At 32.0% G+C, this 27,214-nt stretch overlaps 1 protein-coding gene across 14 annotated transcripts in view; it reads left to right on the forward strand.

Annotated features, from left to right (window-relative positions):
- The window catches only part of LOC137647139 (pumilio homolog 2-like), a 464,002-nt gene that overhangs the window by 201,304 nt on the left and 235,484 nt on the right, over window positions 1–27,214 (forward strand). For 3 of the 14 annotated variants that reach the window (XM_068380407.1, XM_068380408.1, XM_068380409.1), the window contains exon 1: window positions 22,653–22,813. The exons of the other annotated variants lie outside the window; for them this stretch is intronic. In XM_068380407.1, coding sequence (XP_068236508.1) covers window positions 22,790–22,813 — 24 coding nt within the window. In that variant the 5' untranslated portion in view covers window positions 22,653–22,789. Of the gene's footprint in view, window positions 1–22,652; window positions 22,814–27,214 lie in introns of those variants that run through there. 14 annotated transcript variants of the gene reach the window in all.

Consider the following 27,214-nt stretch of genomic DNA (forward strand, 5'->3'; position numbering starts at 1 on the left):
TGCTATAAGTCCAAGGGTTCCAACAAGGAAAAATAGACCAGTGAGGAAAAGAAATAAGGAGATAAAGTATATGAAAAATAATAAAACAATTTGATGAAATAATTTAAGAATAGTAACAACAATAAAACAGATCTTTCATATGTAAACTATAAAAAGACTTAATAATGTCAGCTTGTTTAACATAACATTCGATTCAAGTTTGAACTTCTGAAATTCTACCGATTCCATATTTCTTCCGGAGTTGATTATACTTCTATTTTTAAAGGTTAAAGGTATATGTTTTCAATATCATATGAAATGCTCACCACACCGTCAGCCTGGCAAACCACAGGAGTAACCTCCCCAGTAAGGAGCTTGAACTTGCTGTCCCTGGTTAAAATCGATCTGCCACCATGCGAGTGCAAGGCAAACACCGTTACTACCAGGATTACTACTGGTCACTACTATACTAGCCAGGAGGCTAGTTAGAAACTTGCTCCCCGCTAATTTGCTGATTCCTGACCTTGATATTAATCTCTGGCACCGTCGTACAGTTAATTTTTTTATGTATGATGCATAAGATTTTGCATAATTCAGATAACATATTACATTCAGACCTTCCTAGACTGTTCCATGGAGTATGGAGTACAAATTGTACAGTTAATTCTAGCTTGCCTACTCCTTCCTAGACTGTTCCGACGAGTATGGAGTACAAGGTGTACGGTTAATTCTAGCTTGCCTACTCCTTCCTAGACTGTTCCGTCGAGTATGGAGTACAAGGTGTACAGTTAATTCTAGCTTGCCTACTCCTTCCTAGACTGTTCCATCGAGTATGGAGTACAAGGTGTACAGTTAATTTTAGCTTGCCTACTCCTTCCTAGACTGTTCCATCGAGTATGGAGTACAAGGTGTACAGTTAATTTTAGCTTGCCTACTCCTTCCTAGACTGTTCCATCGAGTATGGAGAACAAGGTGTACAGGTAATTCTAGCTTGCCTACTCCTTCCTAGACTGTTCCATCGAGTATGGAGTACAAGGTGTACAGTTAATTTTAGCTTGCCTACTCCTTCCTAGACTGTTCCATCGAGTATGGAGAACAAGGTGTACAGGTAATTCTAGCTTGCCTACTCCAGTTATGAGGATCAATAATACACAGTATTTTATAAGTTTGATTCCAACTTTGACCAGATTGTGGAATTGGTGGATTTTCAGAAATGTAAAATTTTTGTAAAATCTTTTTATCGAACAGGTTGATATTAGCCTCGTATAGTCCATGTATGACTGATCTCTTTTAACGTTAGTGGTTTATAGAATTCTTTTTTATATGTAGTTCCATTATTTTATTTCCTTTCTGTTTTTTTTTTGTTTTTTTTTAATTTCCTTTCTCACTTTTTTTTTCTTTTTTTAGCCCGTTTGGTTTGTTGCATTCAATTTTTCCAATTAAGGTTGTAGCTTGGCTTATAATAATGATAATGATAATAATAATAATAATAATTATAATGATTATTACTATAAAGTAAATTTGTTTATTTCCTTAATTTTAGTATAATTTTATTTTAACGTATTATGCTTTTACGTAATTCTATGTATAGTATCTGCCCTTCCATTAAGTTTATTTATAGCACCACATGTATTACAATGATTTAGTAATAAACAATGCACATCTTAGCATCATTTGATGATTAGAGCGAGAAAACCAAATTTCCCAATCTGTATTATTGGAGGAGCGTCCTAACAAAAGATGGGAAGGAGGTTCTGGGGGAATATGGCGTGGGAGGTTGTACCGAGTGGTATAGGATGTCTGGGTTAAGGTGTATTGGGGAAGAGCATTGCCGGCACGGGGGAAGGATATGGTCGGGGATTGGTTGGGGGTTTGTAGGAGGGGTGTAGTGCCAGAGCTGAGATGGCAAAAGGTCAGGGTGCGTGGGAGTTTCTGGGAGGCAGAAAGGAGGTATCCCCTACAGTCCTACCATTCCTAGACCCATGTTCCCCCTGTTTGGGGCGCTGCGTTTAATTGGTTGTTTTAGCCAGAATTGGGGTTAACGGCGTGATGAGAAAGCCGCGAGCTAATGGAGTGTTTTGTGCAGAAATATAAAAAGCGGTAAAGAATAATTATAATGATAAAAAACAATTAGTTAATGGTACTCTGTTTAAAGAAAGGTTCGTAGAAGTTATTTTTTTTTCCAGAAGAGCTTGCCTTCACCTCGCTGGTTCTCTTCTATAGATTTTTTGCTGGTTCGAGTTCATGCTTCGCTATAGGGCGTTCCTCTTTTGAGTTCGGTGTCTTGGAGTTATGGCCTTACCCGAGTACTCTACGTGATGCTATGATAGCGATGTATCGTTGAAATGATAGACATATTTGGGATTCAGTATACATGTTAAGGATGGATTGTGGGGAGGGGTTCTTATTGCCTTATTGCCTTATTTTTTGTTTGGGTTCCCCCAGGTCCCTCAGTGTGAGGCACCTCGTATATCCACCAGAGAGTTGCTAATGCATCTTCCGGTGTATTTTGCATCATCCAGTCTTGGATGATCTGGGATGCCTCACACTGAGGAGGATCCCGTTTAAAGGGAGAGGATCAAGAGAGAGGCAGAGTATTAGATGACAAGATAAGGTGAAGGATGATATGGAGAGTAGTGGTTTGGTGGAAGAGGATGCCTTTTTGTAAGGCATTGGAGAGGGCGCATCAAGCAACCAACCCCTTAATGTAATGATAAGGTGGGGAAGAAATATATATATATATATATATATATATATATATATATATATATATATATATATATATATATATATATATATAGTATTAATTTTGGTCACATCCTTCGTCTACCTCATTTATTTTTTCATTGAAATACAGTTTGTTAAGGAATTCTCATATTTGTTTTCGAGGTGCCCCAGTTTGTTTTTATTTATTTTTTTGTTTTCTTTTAAAGAAAACGTAGTTACATAGGCGTTCAGATAATAATGACGGTATCCTGGGTACATCGAGTGGTTGTTATTGCATATATATGGGGTATTACGTGACTAAACATTTTAAAGAGACTATAAATTACGCTCTTGGTCTAAGTTTCGACTTAGAGCAAGAAAGGGAAGTCGTGCTCTTGTTTCATTTTTTTCTCATTTTCCTGCACACACACACATATATATATATATATATATATATATATATATACATACATACATATGTGTGTATATATATATACATCCATATGTGTATATATATATACATATACAAATATACATACATACATATGTACAGGTATATGTGTGTATATACTGTGTGTATATATATATATAAACATATACATATGTATGTATATTTATATATATATATATATATATATATATATATATATATATGTGTGTGTGTGTGTGTGTGTGTGTTATTCATTCATTCATTCATATACCGGAACATGCAAAGTCATATGCAGACATGTGAATGATATATTTATAGTGGACGTCGTCTTTTCGTTATATCCTAAAAATTTTTATGAATAGAATTGGAGTCTTCATTTGATTATTTTAATTTGATGATTATGACATTTATAATATCAGTCATAATCTCTTATTTTTTTTCTTCCACTAATTTGCATGTTTTTAAGTTTATGGATTTGCGAAAACTTGCCTTTACCACGCACCTTGTTTGAAAATACATTCAGTTTCAAGGTTAGTGTTGATGTTTATAAGGAGTTCTGTCTTTTGCTTATATGTAGCAAAATTTGCTTTTTGACATGTTTTCTAGATGGCCATGCAATAATTTTTATTTTTTTTTATTTTTTATTTATTTTTATTTATTTTTTTTTTTTTTTTTGTGATAGATGGGGGCTTATACTTCGATCTCGAGTTTACTTGCGTGTAATTACTGAAGTTTTGGTCAGGTAATCACAATGACTGTATTGTTTAAAGGTTTAAAGGCCGTTCATGAATGGCAGAGGCAAGGGACAGTGACATTGCCCGATCGCCAAGCAATCTTACTTTGCTCTTAACTCCACTGTGTTTTTGTACTTCGATGTATTTTCTACAAAATGTAATGGATTTGTCCTTGGGTCATACCCCTCATTTCCACCAAGTTTCGTTGAAATTGGTTCTGTAGTTCTTGCGTAATGTCTGCAAAAAAAAAAAAGAAAAAAAAAACATTTGTTTACGATTATTTTCAAAGTACTGCTGCATACTTTTACTTTGATATACTTTACCCAAAATGTTGCAGGTCCATCCTTGGGTCATACCCGACATAACTACCAAGTTTGGTCAAAATTAGTACAATAGTTTTTGAGTAAAGTTGCTCACAAACAAACAAACAAAAATATACTAGGATGCATACATACCCTTCACGAAATCTTCAATTGTAGCTAAGGCAATAACTAATTTTCGGTTGACGTCACTGATCAGACCATATCATTTATTATTTTTTTTTTATCTTTTATTATGAAATAAACATTTACAATCTTTCAGTTTATAACATATGCATCATAGTATATTTGCATAGATATTTGTTTTTATTTTCCATTTGTCGATGCCATCGAAGAATTCAACGCGGCTGGATTCATTCAGACCATATCATTTATTATTTATCTTATATTGTGAAATAAACATTTACAATCTTACAGTTTATAACATATGCATCATAGTATATTTGCATAAATATTTTTTTTTTTCATTTTTCGATGCCATCGAAGAATTCAACGCGGCTGGATTCATTCAGACCATATCATTTATTATTTATCTTATATTGTGAAATAAACATTTACAATCTTACAGTTTATAACATATGCATCATAGTATATTTGCATAAATATTTTTTTTTTTATTTTCCATTTGTCGATGTCAACGAAGAATTCAACGCGGCTGGATTCATTCAGACCATATCATTTATTATTTATCTTTTATTATGAAATAAACATTTACAATCTTACAGTTTATAACATATGCATCATAGTATACTTGCATAAATATTTTTTTTTATTTTCCATTTGTCGATGTCAACGAAGAATTCAACGCGGCTGGATTCATTCAGACCATATCATTTATTATTTATCTTTTATTATGAAATAAACATTTACAATCTTACAGTTTATAACATATACATCATAGTATATTTACAGAAATATATTTTTTTTATTTTCCATTTGTCGATGCCAACGAAGAATTCAACGCGGCTGGATTCATTCAGACCATATCATTTATTATTTATCTTATATTATGAAATAAATATTTACAATCTTACAGTTTATAACATATACATCATAGTATATTTACAGAAATATATTTTTTTTATTTTCCATTTGTCGATGCCAACGAAGAATTCAACGCGGCTGGATTCATTCAGACCATATCATTTATTATTTATCTTATATTATGAAATAAACATTTACAATCTTACAGTTTATAACATATGCATCATAGTATATTTACATAAATATTGATTTTATTTTACATTTGTCGATGCCAACGAAGAATTCAACGCGGCTGGATTCATTCAGATCATATCATTTATTATTTATCTTATATTATGAAATAAACATTTACAATCTTACAGTTTATAACATATGCATCATAGTATATTTGCATAAATATTTTTTTTTTATTTTCCATTTGTCGATGTCAACGAAGAATTCAACGCGGCTGGATTCATTCAGACCATATCATTTATTTATCTTATATTATGAAATAAACATTTACAATCTTTCAGTTTATAACATATACATCATAGTGTACTTACATGAATAATTTTTTTTATTTTCCATTTGTCGATGCCAACGAAGAATTCAACGCGGCTGGATTCATTCAGACCATATCATTTATTATTTATCTTATATTATGAAATAAACATTTACAATCTTACAGTTTATAACATATACATCATAGTATACTTACATGAATAATTTTTTTTTTTTTCCATTTGTCGATGCCAACGAAGAATTCAACGCGGCTGGATTCATTCAGACCATATCATTTATTATTTATCTTTTATTATGAAATGAACATTTACAATCTTACAGTTTATAACATATACATCATAGTATATTTACATAAATATTGTTTTTATTTTCCATTTTTCGATGCCAACGAAGAATTCAACGCGGCTGGATTCATTCAGACCATATCATTTATTTTTTTTTTTTTTATCTTTTATTATGAAATAAACATTTACAATCTTACAGTTTATAACATATGCATCATAGTATTTTTGCATAAAAATATTTTTTTTTATTTTCCATTTTTCGATGCCAACGAAGAATTCAACGCGGCTGGATTCATTCATACCATATCATTTATTATTTATCTTTTATTATGAAATAAACATTTACAATCTTACAGTTTATAACATATGCATCATAGTATATTTACATAAATATTTTTTTTATTTTCCATTTGTCGATGCCAACGAAGAATTCAACGCGGCTGGATTCATTCAGACCATATCATTTATTATTTATCGTATATTATGAAATAAACATTTACAATCTTACAGTTTATAACATATGCATCATAGTATATTTACATAAATATTTTTTTTATTTTCCATTTGTCGATGTCAACGAAGAATTCAACGCGGCTGGATTCATTCAGACCATATCATTTATTATTTTTTTATCTTTTATTATGACATAAACATTTACACTCTTACAGTTTATAACATATGCATCATTGTATATTTGCTTAGATATTTTTTTTTTTTATTTTCCATTTGTCGATGCCAACGAAGAATTCAACGCGGCTGGATTCATTCAGACCATATCATTTATTAGTTATTTATCTTTTATTATGAAATAAACATTTACAATCTTACAGTTTATAACATATGCATCATAGTATATTTACATAAATATTGATTTTATTTTCCATTTTTCGATGTCAACGAAGAATTCAACGCGGCTGGATTCATTCAGACCATATCATTTATTATTTATCTTATATTATGAAATAAACATTTACAATCTTGCAGTTTATAACATATGCATCATAGTATATTTGCATAAATATTTTTTTTTTTTCCATTTTTCGATGCCAACGAAGAATTCAACGCGGCTGGATTCATTCAGACCATATCATTTATTATTTTTTTGATCTTTTTATTATAAAATAAACATTTACAATCTTACAGTTTATAACATGCATCATAGTATATTTGCATAAATATTTTTTTTTTTATTTTCCATTTGTCGATGCCAACGAAGAATTCAACGCGGCTGGATTCATTCAGACCACATCATTTATTATTTTTTTTTATCTTTTATTATGAAATAAACATTTACAATCTTACAGATTATAACATATGCATCATAGTATATTTACATAAATATTCATTTTATTTTCCATTTGTCGATGCCAACGAAGAATTCAACGCGGCTGGATTCATTCAGACCATATCATTTATTATTTATCTTATATTATGAAATAAACATTAACAATCTTACAGTTTATAACATATGCATCATAGTATATTTACATAAATATTTTTTTGATTTTCCATTTGTCGATGCCAACGAAGAATTCAACGCGGCTGGATTCATTCAGACCACATCATTTATTATTTATCTTATATTATGAAATAAACATTTACAATCTTACAGTTTATAACATGTGCATCATAGTATATTTGCATAAATATTTTTTTTTATTTTCCATTTGTCGATGCCAACGAAGAATTCAACGCGGCTGGATTCATTCAGACCATATCATTTATTATTTATCTTATATTATGAAATAAACATTTACAATCTTACAGTTTATAACATGTGCATCATAGTATATTTGCATAAATATTTTTTTTTATTTTCCATTTGTCGATGCCAACGAAGAATTCAACGCGGCTGGATTCATTCAGACCACATCATTCATTATTTTTTTCCACATCATTCATTATTTTTTTAATCTTTTATTATGAAATAAACATTTACAACCTTACAGTTTATAACATATGCATCATAGTATATTTACATAAATATTGTTTTGATTTTCCATTTGTCGATGCCAACGAAGAATTCAACGCGGCTGGATTCATTCAGACCATATCATTTATTATTTATCTTTTATTATGAAATAAACATTTACAATCTTACAGTTTATAACATATGCATCATAGTATATTTGCATGAATAATTTTTTTTATTTTCCATTTGTCGATGCCAACGAAGAATTCAACGCGGCTGGATTCATTCAGACCACATCATTTATTATTTTTTTTTATCTTTTAATATGAAATAAACATTTACAATCTTACAGTTTATAACATATGCATCATAGTATATTTGCATAAATATTTTTTTTTTATTTTCCATTTGTCGATGCCATCGAAGAATTCAACGCGGCTGGATTCATTCAGACCACATCATTCATTATTTTTTTTTATCTTTTAATATGAAATAAACATTTGCAATCTTACAGTTTATAACATATGCATCATAGTATATTTGCATAAATATTTTTTTTTTATTTTCCATTTGTCGATGCCAACGAAGATTTCAACGCGGCTGGATTCATTCAGACCATATCATTTATTATTTTTTTTTATCTTTTATTATGAAATAAACATTTACAATCTTACAGTTTATAACATATGCATCATAGTATATTTTTCATAAGTATTTTTTTTATTTTCCATTTGTCGATGCCAACGAAGAATTCAACGCGGCTGGATTCATTCAGACCACATCATTTATTATTTTTTTTATCTTTTATTATGAAATGAACATTTACAATCTTACAGTTTATAACATATGCATCATAGTGTATTTGCATAAATATTTTTTTTTCTTATTTTCCATTTGTCGATGCCAACGAAGAATTCAACGCGGCTGGATTCATTCAGACCACATCATTTATTATTTTTTTTATCTTTTATTATGAAATAAACATTTACAATCTTACAGTTTATAACATATGCATCATAGTATATTTGCATAAATATTTTTTTTTATTTTCCATTTGTCGATGCCAACGAAGAATTCAACGCGGCTGGATTCATTTCCTCTTTTGTTGGCCCGCATTCTGTCCGCTTCTTTCGTAGACGTCCAAGGGCACGTAAGGTTAACGGGAGGCGGAAGTCATTTCAGAGTTGAGTACTAGACGAGGTGGTGTGTGTGTGGTTTTTTTTTTTTTTTTTTTTTTTTTTTTTTTTTTTTTTTTTTTTTTTTTTTTTTGGGCAAGGCCCCCGCGGTGCATAACCCAGGCTTTTTTTTTTTTTTTTTTTTTTTTTTTTTTTTTTTTTTTTTTTTTTGCGCTCGCCGTTTTTCCACATTCATGATATTCACTGGCTGGTAGACTGGACGGGTGTGAAAAGTCGTGTAAGCTGGATATTCTCTCTCTCTCTCTCTCTCTCTCTCTCTCTCTCTCTCTCTCTCTCTCTCTCTCTCTCTCTCTCTCTCTCTCTCTCTCTCATGATTTAGTATTATTTCAATGATGGATTCTTCGATGTGTTAACTTGATTCTCTCTCTCTCTCTCTCTCTCTCTCTCTCTCTCTCTCATGATTTAGTATTATTTCAATGATGGATACTTCGAAGTGTTAATTTGCGTTCTCTCGTATATGAATATATGATTAATAGTTTTACTTAATTGATTGATAAGATTATTTGATTGATAGATACGTTTACGTGTTAACCTCTCTCTCTCTCTCTCTCTCTCTCTCTCTCTCTCTCTCTCTCTCTCTCTCTCTCTCTTACATGATTTAGTATTATTTCATTGATGGATACTTCGAAGTATTAACTTGTGTTCTCTCTCATATATGAAAAATGATTAATAGTTTTATTTAATTGATTGATAAGATTATTTGATTGATTGATACTTTTACGTGTTACCTCTCTCTCTCTCTCTCTCTCTCTCTCTCTCTCTCTCTCTCTCTCTCTCTCTCTCTCTCTCTCTCTCTCTCTCTAATAAATGAATTAGTATTATTTCAATGATGGATACTTCGAAGTGTTGACGTATATGAATATATGATTGATGGTTTTATTCAATTGATTGATAAGATTATTTAATTAATAGATACTTTGACGTGTTAACTCTTCTCTCTCTCTCTCTCTCTCTCTCTCTCTCTCTCTCTCTCTCTCTCCATAGATTTTATCATCAGTCAGTCATAGCAAGTAATGAACTTGACACAAGGAATTATTGGCAAATATTCTATCTCCATTACCCTTATTATTATTATTAGTAGTAGTAGTAGTAGTAGTAGTAGTAGTAGTATTGTTGATATTATTATTATTATTATTATTATTATTATTATTATTACTAACTAAGCTACAACCCTAGTTGGAAAAGAAGGATGCTATACGCCCAAGGGCTCCTACAGGGTAAAATAGCTCAGTGGGGAAAGGAAATAAATTACCAGAGAAGTAATGAACAATTAAAATAAAATATTTCAAGAACAGTAACATTAAAATAGGTCCTTCATTTATAAACTCTAATAACTTAAAAAAAAAAACAAGAGGAAGAAAAATAAAATAGAATAGTGTAATCGAGAACTCTACCCTAAGATAGTGTCTATAGCACTGCTATTGTAAAATTACTGGATGACATTTTTTATTTGAAAGAGATTCTTTAACGATATTGGAGAAGAGGATATTTTTAGGGTATTAATTGACATAAATGAGGGTTGAACGAATCTTCTACTAACCAGGAAGAAAAGATACAAAACTAGAATAATTTAAAGGTATCTCATGAATGGCAGAGGAAATGGACACGACAATGTTCTAGAGAGAGTTCATACACATGATCAGCGCCCAAGCCCCCTCCATTTAGTTACGACCAGGGAGGGCCAGACAATGGCTGCTGATAACTCGGTCATGTAGACCGGTTGGCTCTCCCAAACATCCTATCCTTAGCTCACAAGGATGGTCATGTTTCACAAACTACTAGAAACTGTCGAGCTTGACTGGGTCTCGAACTGCAGTCCACAAGATTGCCAAGCAGGGACGTTTCCAATAGACCACCATAACCTGTCTTTTAGTTAATATACTTTGACCTATTTTAGTATGACAGATTTTTATATGTGAAAGAAAAACCCTTACTTTAAATGTTTCGGTACATATTTGAAGAATATTTTAAATGTAGAATGTGACTGTCTTCACCTTTCTGTCGTTTGTTTATGGGCAAATTAATGTTATTTGTGGTTAAAAGGAAATAAGATTGAAAATTTATAAAAAAAAAATTTAGTTTTGGACCTCAAGGCAATATTTTTTTCAACCTTTTTTTTATCCACGCATATATGAATAATTTCATTAGCATTTCAAAGTTTTTTTTTTTTTATTTTATTTTTCATTTTTTACTGAAGTTGTTTGAGTACAAATCAGAATTATGGAAGTTTTGAACTTTTGGAAAAAAAAAAGTTGTCTTGGCATTTAAGGCAAACTACGAGAATCGTCTCAAGTTGAATTATTTTCAAAGATTTTTAAGTGGTGTTTATATGCTTGTTTAATACCGTCCGTCTTATTTGTGTAAGATTCGTGTGGGTGTGTGTGTTTGTTTGTTTTTTTTTATCAAAATAAGTGTTCGTCTTGTACCTCATTGAGTAATTTTTTTTTTTCTTTTCTTCTTCTTCTTCTTCAATCTGTACTGTACTATAAACGTGAACTTGGCTATATTGCCACTCAAGAAGTTTAACCTGAAGGGATGATTAACATTTTCCGTTAAGGGATTTAACAGTGGTACTGTAGTGTGTGTGCATAATCATTAAGAGGGATTTGGTTTTTACATCCCAATAAATTTGTTATTCTTTTCTGTGAAGATGTTTTACAATGCAACTACATAATATTTAATTGATTGCTTAGTCTTTATACAATATAAACATTCATACATGCATTAGTCTTTTGACAATTTATGCATATGTAACGGTGCCGAGAGAGGGTTGTGAACTCAAAGGCAGGATGCAATCAACTGAGTTATATTATTATAGAACACTCTCCTTTATATACAAAACCTCAAGCCAACAGGACATAACAAGTTAACAAGACAGACAATGTTACAGAGGAAAACAGCAGACATGAATTTTCATGTTCGTTTAGTGCGAGGGAAGAGCAAAGATACAAGCATAATATATGCAAAAGGAATTATGTACAATTGTGTGACACACGGTTGGTACACATACATACATACATTAGCCTCTTTACAATTTTTTACAATTACATCCATACATACATTAGTCTTTTTACAATATATACATGATTGCATTAGTCTTTTTACAATATATACATGATTGCATTAGTCTTTTTACAATATATACATACATGATTGCATTAGTCTTTTTACAATATATACATTATTGCATTAGTCTTTTTACAATATATACATTCATACATACATTAATACATTAGTCTGTTTACAATATATATACATTCATACATACATTAATACATTAGTCTTTTTACAATATATACATTCATACATACATACAAACATATCGACATACATATATGGTCTGTTTTCATACATAAATTAAACAAGAACAAACCCCTTATATGTTAATGGCTTCTAAATATACCTGTTTTTGGAAAGATATTCTCTCAGCCTCACTGCCTTGAGAACGGCCCAATGAAAATCACTGTAAACAAGTTTGTGCAAATTATTGCAAGGGAAGGTGGGTGGGTGGGGGAGGGGGGGTGGGCTGGGACTGAATGACTTCTTGGAACTTGCTTAAAAATATCCGGAGATGTTTTCGGAAAGTGTGAGAAGCACTGGGCTCTCTGGTGTTTTGAGATTTTGTTAAGCAGATATTGTCGTTATTTCGTGATTTGAACTTAGGCAAATTGTCGCTATTTTGTGATTTGAACTTAAGCAGTTTTGTGATTTGAACTTGAACAGGTATTCTCGTTATTTCGTGATTTGAACTAATGCAGATAATGTCGTTATTTCGTGATTTGAACTTGAGCAGATATTGTTGTTATTTCGTGATTTGAACTTGAGCAGATATTTTCGTTATTTCGTGATTTGAACTTAAGCAGATATTGTCGTTATTTCGTGATTTGAACTTGAGCAGATATTTTCGTTATTTCGTGATTTGAACTTGAGCAGATATTTTCGTTATTTCGTGATTTGAACTTGAGCAGATATTTTCGTTATTTCGTGATTTGAACTTGAGCAGATATTTTCGTTATTTCGTGATTTGAACTTAAGCAGATATTGTCATTATTTTGTTATTTGAACTTAAGCAGATATTGTCGTTATTCTGTGATTTGAACTTAAGCCGATATTGTCGTTATTTCGTGATTTGAACTTGAGCAGATATTCTAGTTATTTCGTGATTTGAATTTAGGCAGATATTGTAGGTATTTCGTGATTTGAACTTAGGCAATTTGTCGTTATTTCATGATTTGAACTTAAGCAAATTGTCGTTATTTCTTGATTTGAACTTGAGTAGATATTGTCGTTATTTTGTGAATTGAACTTGAATAGATTGTCGATATTTCATAATTTGAACTTGTGCAGATTTTGTTATTTCATGATTTGAACTTAAGTGGATTGTCGTTAGTTTGTGATTTGAACTTGAACAGATATTGTCATTATTTCGTAATTTGAACTTCAGAAGTTCAAACTTGCTGCAAATGTTTTTATGTTGAACAGGTTGACACAAATCTCTCTTCATAGTTTATATATGATATAATTATTTTAAGGTTGTTATTGGTCTTCAAATTTATATGTTTTTTCATTACTTCTCATATATAGTTTATTTCTTTATTTCCTTTCCTCACCGGGCTACTTTCCTTGTTGCAGCCCTAAGGCATTTAGCATTAAGCATTTCCATTTATGGTTTTAGCTTGGTTAGTAATAATAATGATAGTAAAGATGATATTGATAAATGATAGTTCTCATATCTTGATTCGTATTATGTTTTGTCTTCTTTACATAAGATTTTGAGGTTATTTATATATACATACACACATATATATACATATATACATATATATATATATATATATATATATATATATATATATATATATACAGTATATATATATATATATGTATATATGTATCTATATATTCATATATATGTATATATATATATATATATATATATATGTATATATATACTGTATATATATATATATATATATATATATATATAAATAAATATATACAGTATATGTATATATATACAGTATATATATATATATATATATATATATATATATATATATATATATATATATATATGTATATATATAGTTTATTTAGGAAATTTTTATTTTAATGTTTTACTGTTCTTAAAATATTCTAAGTTTGCTCTTTTACTTTCTTCACTGGGCTATTTTCCCAGTTGGGACCCCTGGACTTACAGCAATCCTGCTTTTCCAACTAAGGTTGTTGCTTAGCAAATAATAATAATAATAATAATAATAATAATAATAATAATAATAAAAACAATTAAGATCAGCTTTCAATACAAACTTTGAAATTCCACTAGCATATTAAATTATCCTTGGATCATGGCCAATCATCCCACAAAATTTTATGAAATTCGATCAAATAGTTTTTGAGTTATGCGGATCACAAACAAAGACGCATACAAACAAATACACGCCTATCGAAACATGACCTTCGCAGCGAAGTTGGCGAAGATAATAACATCCTTGTGAAAGTTCGGACGGATCTTAGTGGTCTGGTGCGAGCGGCATAGAAGCATGATAAGGACCGGTTATCTGAAGTTTTTAACCTCCATAATGAATTAAGTGTTCTTAAAATAATTTTTCTTAATTGTTCATTACTTCTCTTATAGTATATTTATTTTCTTATTTCCTTTTCTCACTGGGCTGTTTTCCCCTGATGGAGCCTTGGGCTTATAGGAGCCTGCTTTTCCAATTAATAATGAAAATAATAATAATAATAATAATAGTAATAATAAGGGCTAGTTTTCCTGGTGGAGGTCTTGGGCTTATAGCAACCAGGCTTTCCAATAAGGGATGTAGCTTAGCAAGTAATAATAATGATAATAATAATAATCTTAAAGCATTTCAAGTTATTATTTTTTTTTTTAAGATCCAGCGTAATTGCTTTATATCTAAATTTATGAAATTGGTTCAGAAGTCTTCAAGGACTTATATTTTTTCCTTTATTACGCTTGAAGTAGCGGAGATTATATCCAGACTTTCTCAAGTCTGTAATTGCTTTCTCCATTTTTCCTGCAGTTTCTCTCTCTCTCTCTCTCTCTCTCTCTCTCTCTCTCTCTCTCTCTCTCTCTCTCTCTCTCTCCCCAGGATTCAAGTTTGATTCTTAGTTACAAGCTCTCTCTCTCTCTCTCTCTCTCTCTCTCTCTCTCTCTCTCTCTCTCTCTCTCTCTCTCTCTCTCTCTCTCTCTCTCTCCAGGATTAAAATTTTATTTTTAGCTCCAAGATTTCCTCATCACGCGTGTTTATGCAATTTTTCTTGCATTGATTGATTGATCGATTATAAGTTATCCGGCATATAATCAATCAATCAATCAATACAAGCATCTTTCCGTCATTACTTGTTTATTTTATTCTTATTAGAAATGATCGTAATCATGTTGAATCGGTTGAACTTTTCAAAAAGTTCAAACTTGCAGCAAATGGTTTTATGTTGAACACGCTGGCATAAGTTTTATATAGTTTATATATGAAAGATATGTTTTAATTCTGCTATATCTATCTCCATATTTTATATAAATTGTTTATTGCTTCTCATATAGTTTATTTATTTGCTTTCCTCGCTGGGCTATTTTTCCTTGATCGAGCCCTTGCGTTTATAGCATCCTGCTTTTCCAATTTGGGTTGTAGCTTAGCTAGTAATAATAATAATTATAATAATGATGATGATAATAATAATAATGATAATAATAATAATAATAATAATAATAATAATGATGATGATGATCATCATAGTGATAATGATGATGACCATCATAATAATAATAATAATAATAATAATAATGATGATGATGATGATCATAGTGATAATAATAATAATAATAATAATAATAATGATGATGATGATGATGATGATCATAATAATAATAATAATAATAATAATAATAATAATGATGACGATGATCATAATAATAATAATAATAATAATAATAATAATAATAATAACAATAATAATAATAATAATAGCAAGTGTTCCGTGCACTGACGACAGACGAAGGAAATCACACTTGAAGGCTCTCCGTCCTGGAGTGTGTCGTGAATGTCCCTTTATGTAGGTCACCCGTCTTGATCGTAGTTTAATTTCGCAATTTGCATCGTTGAGTCGCCTGCAATTAGTTCAATTTTCGGTTACCTCACATGGATCTTTAGTGGTTTATCTTATCCCATTTGTATTATGCAATAATGTATATAATGTAAAAAGACTAATGTATGTATGGATGTCATTGTAAAAAGGCTAACGTATGTATGTATGTATGTATATATTGTAAAAAGACTAATGCATCTATGAAATTTTAAACAAATAGGACTGATGGTATTAAACAGAGTATTATCTTCAGAGTATTTGACTTGAGTCATGAGTCATTTTACTCTTATTTTTCCCCCAAAAAAAAGGTTTTCATTAATTTCATGAAATTTTCCTTTGAATAATTAGTTTTAAATATTCCCCGAAAGCCATAAAGGTAACTGAATCTAAAACCGCAATATAACTTCATATTTTCAGTATTATTTATTCTATTCTAAGTATTTGACAAAAAAAAAAAAAGTCCTTTTACTTTTATTTTTCCCAAAAATTTTCGTATGAATTTCATGAAATTCTCGTTTGAGTATATTTCTTTGCTCGCATCGAAATCAGTAGAATAACTGTATTTTCAGTAATTTTTATTCTATTCTAAGTATTTGAGAAAAAAAAAGTCCTTTTACTTTTATTTTTCCCAAAAATGTTCGTATGAATTTCATGAAATTCTCGTTTGGGTATATTTCTTTGCTCGCATCGAAATCAGTAAAATAACTTGGTATTTTAAGTAATTTTTATTCTATTCTAAGTATTTGACCAAAAAAAAATCCTTTTTTATTTTTCCCAAAAATTTTCGTATGAATTTCATGAAATTCTCGTTTGAGTATATTTCTTTGCTCGCAGGAGCAAATGCCCATCGAAATCCATAAAGCTAACTGAATCGAAAACAGTAAAATAACAGAAATCATGAGTTTATTGAAATTGGTCTTGATCTGTTGGTGAGGCTAAAGCTTATGTGAACAATGTTCCTGTAGAAACAACTGAATTTCTGTATTCTTTTCAGTAATTTTTATTCTATTCTTAGTATTTGACAAAAAGAAAGTAAGTTTACTTTTATTTTTCCTCAAAAAGTTTGCATGAATTTCATGAAATTGCCTTTTTAGTTTATGCTCGAAGGAGCAAATGTCACACGAAAGCCATAAACAGCAAAATAACAGATGATGATGATGATTTTTTTTTCTTTTTTTTTTTTAATTGGTCTTGATGATCTGTTGGTAATGGCCAAAGCTTATGTGAATATTGTTCTTGTAGAAAAACACGAATTTTGCGTTGTGTTTAAGCCGTTTTAAGGAATAAAGGGGAAAGGCTCGGTTACTTTTTTTTTTTTTTTTTTTTTTTTTTTTTTTTTTTTTTTTATAAATATTCACTTCTGGAGTGTGATAATTCCTTTTCCAAAAACCATGTCTATTCTACTCCATTAATTTACATTTAAAACTGTACCCAATATGGGTTAGTACCACCAGTCTTATTTTTATATCAATTACATCATTTAATATAGTTTCATCATCATCATCTCCTTCTACGTCTATTGACGCAAAGGGTCTCGGTTAGATTTCACCAGTGGTCTCTATCTTGAGCTTTTAAATCAATAATTCTCCATTCATCATCATCTATTTCATGCTTCATAGTCCTCAGCCATGTAGGCCTGGGACGTCCAACTCTTCTAGTGCCTTGTGGAGCTCAGTTGAAAGTTTGGTGAACTAATCTCTCTTGGGAGTGTGAAGAGCATGACCAGAACTATCTTCATCTACCCCTCACCATGATCTCATCCATATTTGGCTCTCGAGTAATCTTTCTTATAGTTTCATTTCTCATCCTGTCCTGCCATTTATTTTTCTCAGGGATTTGTTCACAAATCTACAATATATTTTATCTCCCTAACTTTATTCCGACCAGCTTTTTAGGAGTCAAGTTTGACTCGTGAAGCTAGTGAATCTACATTCCGTTAGTATAGTGTCTTCAATATACATATAGTATGTGTTGACTGTGTGTGTACTGTGTACACTCATGTATCTAAACGTGGTGAAATTGTTTGCTTATTGCCACAGTCAGCGAAGGTATACTAGTCAGGACCACCCATACTAGGATGGTTTGCTGTGAGCGACCATACGAAATTCTGCTACCATCAACAGTCCGCAGTGGCATGTATGATGATGAAAACTAACCAAACCCCTGCATGAATTGGGTATGAGGCCTTTGTCCTAAAGTGGAGTAGAAACAGCTGCGTTTGTTGTTGTTGTTGTTGTTGTTAGTGTGTTTGTGTACACATACGTGTATAGGCGTGATGCTCCAATGTAGTAAACCAAAAGGAAAAGGAAAGATACCAAGTGAATCCTGACTAATTTGGTCTTAACAACGTCACCAAGAAGACTTGATTTATTGCTAGAGATTTATACAATATATATGGTACAGCGAGAGTAATAATTTACGGACATTTTTTAGAACAAAACATCAGAAAAATATCCACCAGTATCTGTGGTAACTCTTTATCTTTATGGGTGGAGTTCTTGTACCATTAGCCAAATGGGATGGGATAAAGAGACAGCTCAGATGTCTAGGTGTTTTTTTAGACATTTTTTTTAATACTAACACGAGTTTAAGAAAAAACAAAAAAAAAACAAGAGGAATAGAATCCAGATCGAATAGCAGGACTGAGTGTACTCTCAAGCAAGAGAATTCTACCACAAGACAGTGGAAGGTCATGGTCCAAAGGCTATGGCACTACCCATGACCAGAGAACAATGGTTTGGCTTTGAAATGTCCTCCTAGGAAAGCTGCTTATCGTAGCTAAAGTCTCTCTTCTATGCCAGACTGGGGTTAGAGTCCTGCTCAAACGCATTAGTTCCTTTTGATCGTTGCAACCTCACCTTTCTGCTGACTCAGCAGCATCCATTGCCTAGCCCTCCTTGGTCCTAGCTTGGTTGGAGAGGGGGCTTGGGCGCTGATCAGTCTCTTGGGCATCGTCCTGCTTGATGGGGCAATGTCACTGTCAATTGCCACTGCCATTCACAAGTGGCCTTCAAACTTTCAAAGAAGTTAACCCCTTGAGCGGAGAAGAATTGTTTGGTAACCTCAGTGTTGTTTTCAGGAGTATGAGGACAGAGAAGAGTGTGGTAAGAATAGGCCAGACTATTCGATGTATGTGCAGGGAAAGACAAAATGAGCCGTAAACAGAGAGAGGGGTCCAATACTGGCAAGACTGTACTGTATTGGACCCCTCTCTCTTGTTACGGCTCATCTTGTCTTTGCCTGCACATACATCGTATATATATATATATATATATATATATATATATATATATATATATATATATAGATAGATATATATGTATATATATATAGATATATGTATATATATATATATAGATATATATATATATATAGATATATATATAGATATATATATATATATATAGATATATATATATAGATATATGTGTGTATATATATATATATATATATACATATATATATATATATATATATATATATATATATATATATATATATATTATGTGTGTGTGAACGTGCGAAACGTCCAAGACAAATGTTATAGTCTCAGGCTTGGTTTTGATCTATTTATTCCTAATTAATTTTGTAACTGGATCTGTTCAATTAATTTTTCTTGAAATTTTAATTGACCAAATCATGCCACGCTCAAATTTCCACCTGTAAAATACAGGCGAGTTGGAGTAAAACGGTTAGTTTAGGAATAGGCAGAGATGTGGAAGTATGCCAGCGTGGTATCTGTTTACCATTTTTTATGGAATATGCCGAAATAGTTATACAGGAACTCATTGAACTCATCTGAGAGCTTACTCTCTCTCTCTCTCTCTCTCTCTCTCTCTCTCTCTCTCTCTCTCTCTCTCTCTCTCTCTATCTCTCTCTCTCTCTCTCTCTTTCTCTCTCTTATCATTATTATTATTACTAGCGAAGCTACAACCCTAGTTGGGAAAAAAAGATGCTATAAGTCCAAGGGCTTCAGCGGGGAAAATAATCCAGTAATGAAAGGAAATAAGGAAATAGATAAACTATATGAAAAGTAAAGAGTGTTAAACTCTCTCTCTCTCTCTCTCTCTCTCTCTCTCTCTCTCTCTCTCTCTCTCTCTCTCTCTCTCTCTCTCTCTCTCTCAGCATTATTATTATCATCATTATTCATTATTATTATTACTAGGTAAGCTACAACCCTAGTTGGGAAAAAAAAGATGCTATAAGTCCAAGGGCTTCAGCGGGGAAAAATAATCCAGTAATGAAAGGAAATAAGGAAATAGATAAACTATATGAAAAGTAAAGAGTGTTAAATATCTTGATCAGTACCCTCCCCCCCCCCAATCTCTCTCTCTCTCTCTCTCTCTCTCTCTCTCTCTCTCTCTCTCTCTCTCTCTCTCTCTCTCTCTCTCTCTCTCTCTTTATTATCATTATTATTGTTATCATCATTATTATTATTACTAGCTAAGCTACAACCCTAGTTGGGAAAAAAGGATGCTATAAGTCCAAGGGCTTCAGCGGGGAAAAATAATCCAGTAATGAAAGGAAATACGGAAATGAATAAACTATATGAAAAGTAAAGTGTGTGAAATATCTTGATCAGTAACAACGTTAAAATGTATATCGTATATAAACTATGAAGAGAGCAGGCATGGGTTCTGGAAGAGAGACTAGGGTCAGCCTATTAAAAAAGAAAAAAAGAAAAAAAAAGAAAAACAAAATATTTACTGTAAGTTTGAACTGCTTTAAGTTCACCGATTGAAATGTCCGTGTAGGAACATCATTTCACAGTGATTTCACAGTTGATATCTAACTTTTAGAGTACTGTGTAGTATTGAGCCTTATGACAAAGATGGCAACCCTGTTAGAATTAATTGTTAACCTACAACTACGTACTGTATGGCACAGTCTTCGGAAGATCTGAATGCGTAGGATGGTCTGAATTATGAAGGACGTGATACAGTATATATTATTTTCATGTCACATGTATTCTGAAGTATCCCTTTCAAAATCAGTTTTTTAAAACCAACAATCCCATAACCTTGTAGCAAAATAATATATTCAGATATTCTTTATAATGGTAGTATAGAAGAAACGCATTATCTATAGTAAGCAGCTCCTCTAGAAGGACACTCCAAAATCAAACCATTGTTCTCTAGTCTTGGGTAGTGCCATAGCCTCTGTACCATGGCCTTCCACTGTCGTGGGATAGAGTTCTCTTGCTTGAGGGTGCACTCAGGCACACTATTCTATCTTATTTCTCTTCCTCTGTGTTTTTATTAGTTTTTATAGTGTATATATGAAAGATTTATTTTGATGTTTTTGTTCTTAACATTTTCTTTAATTGTTCATTACTTCTATTGTAGTTTATTTATTTCCTTGTCCCCTTTCCTTGCTGGGCTATTTTCCCTGTTAGAGCAATTTGGCTTATAGCATCTTGCTTTTCCAACTAGTGTTGTAACCTGGCTAATAATAATAATAATGATAATAATAATAATAATAATAATAATAATAATAATAGGCATTTGTATTTTTGAAGATTAGTTTCAATATAACGTTGCGTCTGTGCAATGTAGATAATTGTTTTGGGTTTCAAGACAAATCGATCAGTAGACGTTTGTGTATGCACATTCCTGTTTTGACGTTGTTACTGTTTTTAGAATGATTTATTGTTAATTTGTTCTCTTCATTTATTTATTTCCTTATTTTCTTTCCTCACTGGGCTATTTTTCCCTGTTGGAGCCCCTGGGCTTATAGCATCTTGCTTTTCCAACTAGGGTTTTAGCTTGGATAGTAATAATAATAATAATAATCTGTGCCAAGTTGATGACACTTGGTGAAACATATTAACTAAGTAACGGTATTTTAGACATGCATTTCGTCAACATCTGTATGTTTTCGATTATTTACTTATATTACTTGTAAATAATTACCATATTGGCATGTGTAGGGCATGAACTTTTCCACATATCTGTCAAACTTTAAATTTCCCGCTATGTTCCTCGGGGAGGGGTTAGTAGAATTAGACAGCCCACGGAAAATAAGTCACGTTGCTTTTAACGTATTATTCCCACCAGGATGACATCGTAAGCTTATGTTGTATTAGTGAGAGTTGCGTTATCACATGGGCTGTTATTTCAGGTGGTCCTGTAGGGAGTGAAGTTAATACACTCGTGAAAATAGTGGAAAATGGAGAGGTGTGTGTGTATATGTGTGTATGCGCAGTAGCGACGCGCAGGTCTCTCCCTCCCCCCTCCCCGGGCCGATACTTCGGGATCAGGGTTGCCAGGTTTTCTATATGAGAAAAGGCCAACTTCTAATGAACTGCAGCTTTAAAAGGCCAACCCATTATTAGAAAGAAGTCCAAAAATATAGTATTTAAAGCAAAAAAATTTTCATGACATTATTAAAGGGCAACTAACTACAAAAAGGCCAAAATCTGATTTTTTTTGGGCCTGAAAAAAGGCCAACCTGGCAACCCTGTTCGGGATTGGTGGTACCGTAGTCGGTCTTTGTCTTCAGTCTGTTCCCAGATTGACCATGGAGTGAATGCGCGTGGCACTTGTGTGATTTAGCGCCCCCCCTTTTGTGTATTATTTGTAAATATTCAAGACCTGTGTAATATAGTGTGTACATTTTGACGCAAAGGATATGCGGGAGTTGAATGAAGAGATGGTAAGTTGGAAATAACGTTGTATTTTTTTCTCTAAAAGCGCGGGAAGAGGCAGCAGCAGCAACAAGTTATGCGCTGAGAACGGCGAGCGGCCATGTTGGCTGGAGGTTGTGCTATATAAGCCTTATTTCATTGTGTGTATGCCGGAAATTTTTTCCCTCCGCGTCTCTTACGCCAAAGGGAAGATTATGCAGATGCTGGGGATTGTTTTTGGGAGATAGAGTACGTTGTAGAATTTCTCGAGTCATTGTCCTGAATGAAAGAATGGGAAGATTTGATGACGTTTTGTTGTAGGTGACTCAGTCAGAAGAACGATGCCATGTTGGGTAGATTGTGTCCCTCCACAAACAAGCACGGGAGCGTGGACTTTTAAGGGGATTGGGCTCATGGTGGCCACAGGATATTAAATTCCTTTTAGTTATAAACCTTAAAAAGAAGACAGGCTTTTTTTTTCATGGAGGTTACAACTTGAAAAACGTGACTTCGATTTCTCGTTTCCAGTTTCCACTCCTAGTGTGATTGAATGGCAATGCTGTTCTGTCGGCAAGCCCCCCCCCCCCCCCCCCTGGCTACGCTGCTTTTCCCACTTCTCTAAATTGTTTTGAAGTTGTCTTGGCAAACGAAACTTCAAAAATAAAACTTCTCATTACACGAACACGTGTTTTGACAGGCCGTGAGTGAAACTGAACGTGCCTTGTCCAAGCCTAGTCTAGACAATGGAGTTTAACATACGGTAGACTCGTAACGGGATGCTATGAGCCTTAGGCCTGCGTGGTGTCTTCATGCTATGAAAATTATGCTGTCGACCTGTTTTCAAGGTCGGATATGTTACTACCATGAGTTTCACTAGATGGTGAAAGTACACCAGCTTAACTTTGTAGTGCCATAGCCTTTGTACCATTGTTTTCCACTCTTCCGGTTGAGTTCTCTTGCTTAGGAGTATGGCACACTATTCAGTCTTATATTTCTTCCTCTTGTTTTTTTTATTTATAGTTTATACCCGGAAACATCTATTTAAATGGCACAAGTCTGGAATTAATTTTTTGTTTATTATAGTTTATTTCCTTTCATATTTCTTCCTCTTATTTTTTTTTTATAGTTTATACGCGAAAACATGTATTTAAATGGCACGGGTCTGGAATTAATATATTTTGATTGTTTATTTTAGTTTATTTCCATATTTCATTTCCTCACTGAGCTATTTTTCCCTGTTCGACCATTGGGTTTATATCACCCTGCTTTTCTGACTAGGGTTGCAACTTAGCTACTGATAACAGTAATACTTCACGTGAAAAACTTTTAGATTAGCGCATGAATTCAAGTTTGTTTTATCTATTGCCACCTTATTTTAGTTGTTCCTACAATGTATATCTTAAAAAATCCGTATCCATGTTTTTAGAGCCAATTTGCAAAACCCTGTACCATAGTTTAGAAGTTTTGGAAGCTGTTTACAATTCTAAGCGTAATTCTTGATTGCATATTTACTTCAGAGAAAAATAAAAACACCCGACTTGGTTCTAACAAAAGAAATATACTTATTGAGAAAGTTGTTTTTCGTTGGTTAATCTCATTTCCGTACAAATTTTACTTTTCATTTCTATATTTCCAGTATTTTTTCTGTTTGGTCTAAAGTTGCTGAATCTTGTCTTGGTTTATTGGAAAAAAATTCCCTACTCGTATAAGCAATATTCTATCGTACGGTCTTTTAGTTCTTTGTACATACTGCGTTAAATTGTTCTTCATAGTTATTGCAATTCTATGCATTCATATGCCTTCAGTAAGTAGTGGTAGTTGTGCATTTAATTCCAAGTGGTGTGTTCTCCATCATAAGACTCATTCCAAACAGTGAGCTATTATTATTATTATTAGCTAACCTACAGCCCTAGTTGGAAAATCAGGATGCTATAAGCAACAAGGGCTGCAAAGGTTCCTGCCGTTATTATTATTGTTATTTTTGTTATTCTAGCTAAACTAGAATCGTAGTTTGAAAAGCAGGATGCTATAAGCCCAAGGGCTGCAAACGTTCCTGCCCTTATTACCATCATTATTATTGTTATTATTAATTCTAGCTAAACTAGAACCGTAGTTGGAAAAGCAGGATGCTATAAGCCCAATGGCTGCAAACGCTCCTGCCTTTATTATCATCATTGTTGTTGTTATTATTACTAGCTGAGCGAGAACCCTAGTTGGAAAAGCAGAATGCTATAAGGCTAAGGGCTTAACTTCTAGTTTTATTTCCTTCTTATCATTCCTTACTGGGTTGTTTTTCCTCGTTGGAACCCTTGGGCTTATGACATCCTGCTTTTCCAACTAGGGTTGTAGCATAGCTAATAATAATAATAACAACAACAGGTTGGCCCTAGTCTCGTTTCATAGTGTATAAACGTCTGGTCTACTTTGATGTTACTGATATTAAGACATCTATTTTTAATTGCTAATTGTTTCTCGTGTGTGTATGTATATATATATATATATATATATATATATATATATATAATATATTTATATATTTATATATATATATATAATATATTTATATATAATTATATATGTATGTATATATATTTATATGTGTATGTATATCATATTTTTGTGTATATATATATATATATATATATATATATATATATATATATATATTCATATATATGCATACATATATATATGCATACATATATATACATATACACACACACACATATATATATATATATATATATATATATATATAATACAGATAGATAATTAACTTAATGTACGGACAAACTAGGATTGTAGTTGTGCCAGTAATAACAACGATGATAATGCTCCTATAAAGTAAAATCCTTTTCATAGTTTCAGACTAGGACTATGGTCATGATAACTCTCCTAGATATTTGTTTTTGCCTTGAAATAGCCCAAGTCTTGGTCATCTAATGCGAATAGTCTAAGGCGTATATAACAAAATAGGAATTGTTGCTTTTAAAACGACAAAATGCTTCCCAGTTTGCTTATTGTTGTTTTTAGTTGAAAGTGCTCTTGCATTGCTATTTACCAGGTTATTAGTTCGTAATATACATTATTTTGTAAACATTGTAATTTTGTTTTCTGTCTTTGTTGATGATAATCGTTCATACACTCAGTGTGTGTATATATTTATATATATGTATATATGTATATATATATATATATATATATATATATGTATATATACCTATATATGTATATATATACATATATTGTGTAATCCTTAATTTTTTTTATCTTATATTAAACATATTGGTTTACTTAAGCTTGAAATAGGGTTTCATACAGGTGTCACTGCCTTCTGTTATTTTATGGTTATCATTATTGTTGCTACTCTGTTATTATAAGTGTTTTCTTAGCCATTGTAAACTAGGTTTTCTTTAGTGTTTGTAGAATTCGAATGAATATTAATGTTACAACTCCCCAATCTTAGTAGGGAAATACACTTACGAATTAATTTGGAAATTGTTATATTTCGATTGTGAATAAATGCTAAACTAAGAGACGTTCTTACTGCTCACTTTGAATAATTTATATAATAGATTTTAAATATATTGGACCCACGTTTATTTGTAAGAGATATGTCAGTTCCATTGTCAAACGTCTTGAGTTTTGTCTTTGAACGTTTTAGTATTTTTTTTTTTTCCACTGAAGGAATTGAGCTCTACTTATTCTTTTAATTACTGCAGATCACTTAGCAGCTAGCACGTCGCTCATATAGCTTTAGGAGGTCTTCGACACCTGATTGTGTGTTTTGTGAAGATTATCACTCTTATCTAGAACCAGTTGGTAAAACTTTGAAATGAATATTCTAACCTATCTAGAACCAATTAGTAAAACCTTGAATAGAATCTTCTAACCTATCTAGAACCAATTAGTAAAACCTTGAATAGAATCTTCTAACCTATCTAGAACCAATTAGTAAAACCTTGAATTGAATCTTCTAACCGGCTGAGTCGTGTGTTTGGTAAGCAGGTGTTTAAGGAGGGCAATTCGAGATAAAGCAATTGATTTCTAGTCTTGGGGTGCCATAGCCTCTCTGCCATGGTTTCCCTCTGTCTTTGGTTTATAATTCTCTTGGACACTATTCTATCTTATCTTTATATATGAAAGATTTGGTGTAATTTTGTTGCTTTTTTAAAAATATTTTGGTTAATTACTTAAACTGAAGTTTATTTCTTTGTTCCCTGTCCTCACTGTACCATATTTTCCCCTTGGAGCCCTTCGGCTCATATCATCCTCCTCCTTCAAAAAGGGTTGTAGCTTGGCTTGTAATAATATCTTATTGGTATGGTGGATGCGATTGTTTTACAGTTAGTCTCAAATATTACAGGTCTTTTAGATATTGGCTAATATAATGGTTAGTATTTATCAGGTGGTATATTCAAATATAAATG

This window comes from Palaemon carinicauda, chromosome 9, assembly GCF_036898095.1.
Source record: "Palaemon carinicauda isolate YSFRI2023 chromosome 9, ASM3689809v2, whole genome shotgun sequence".
NCBI lineage: Eukaryota > Metazoa > Arthropoda > Malacostraca > Decapoda > Palaemonidae > Palaemon > Palaemon carinicauda.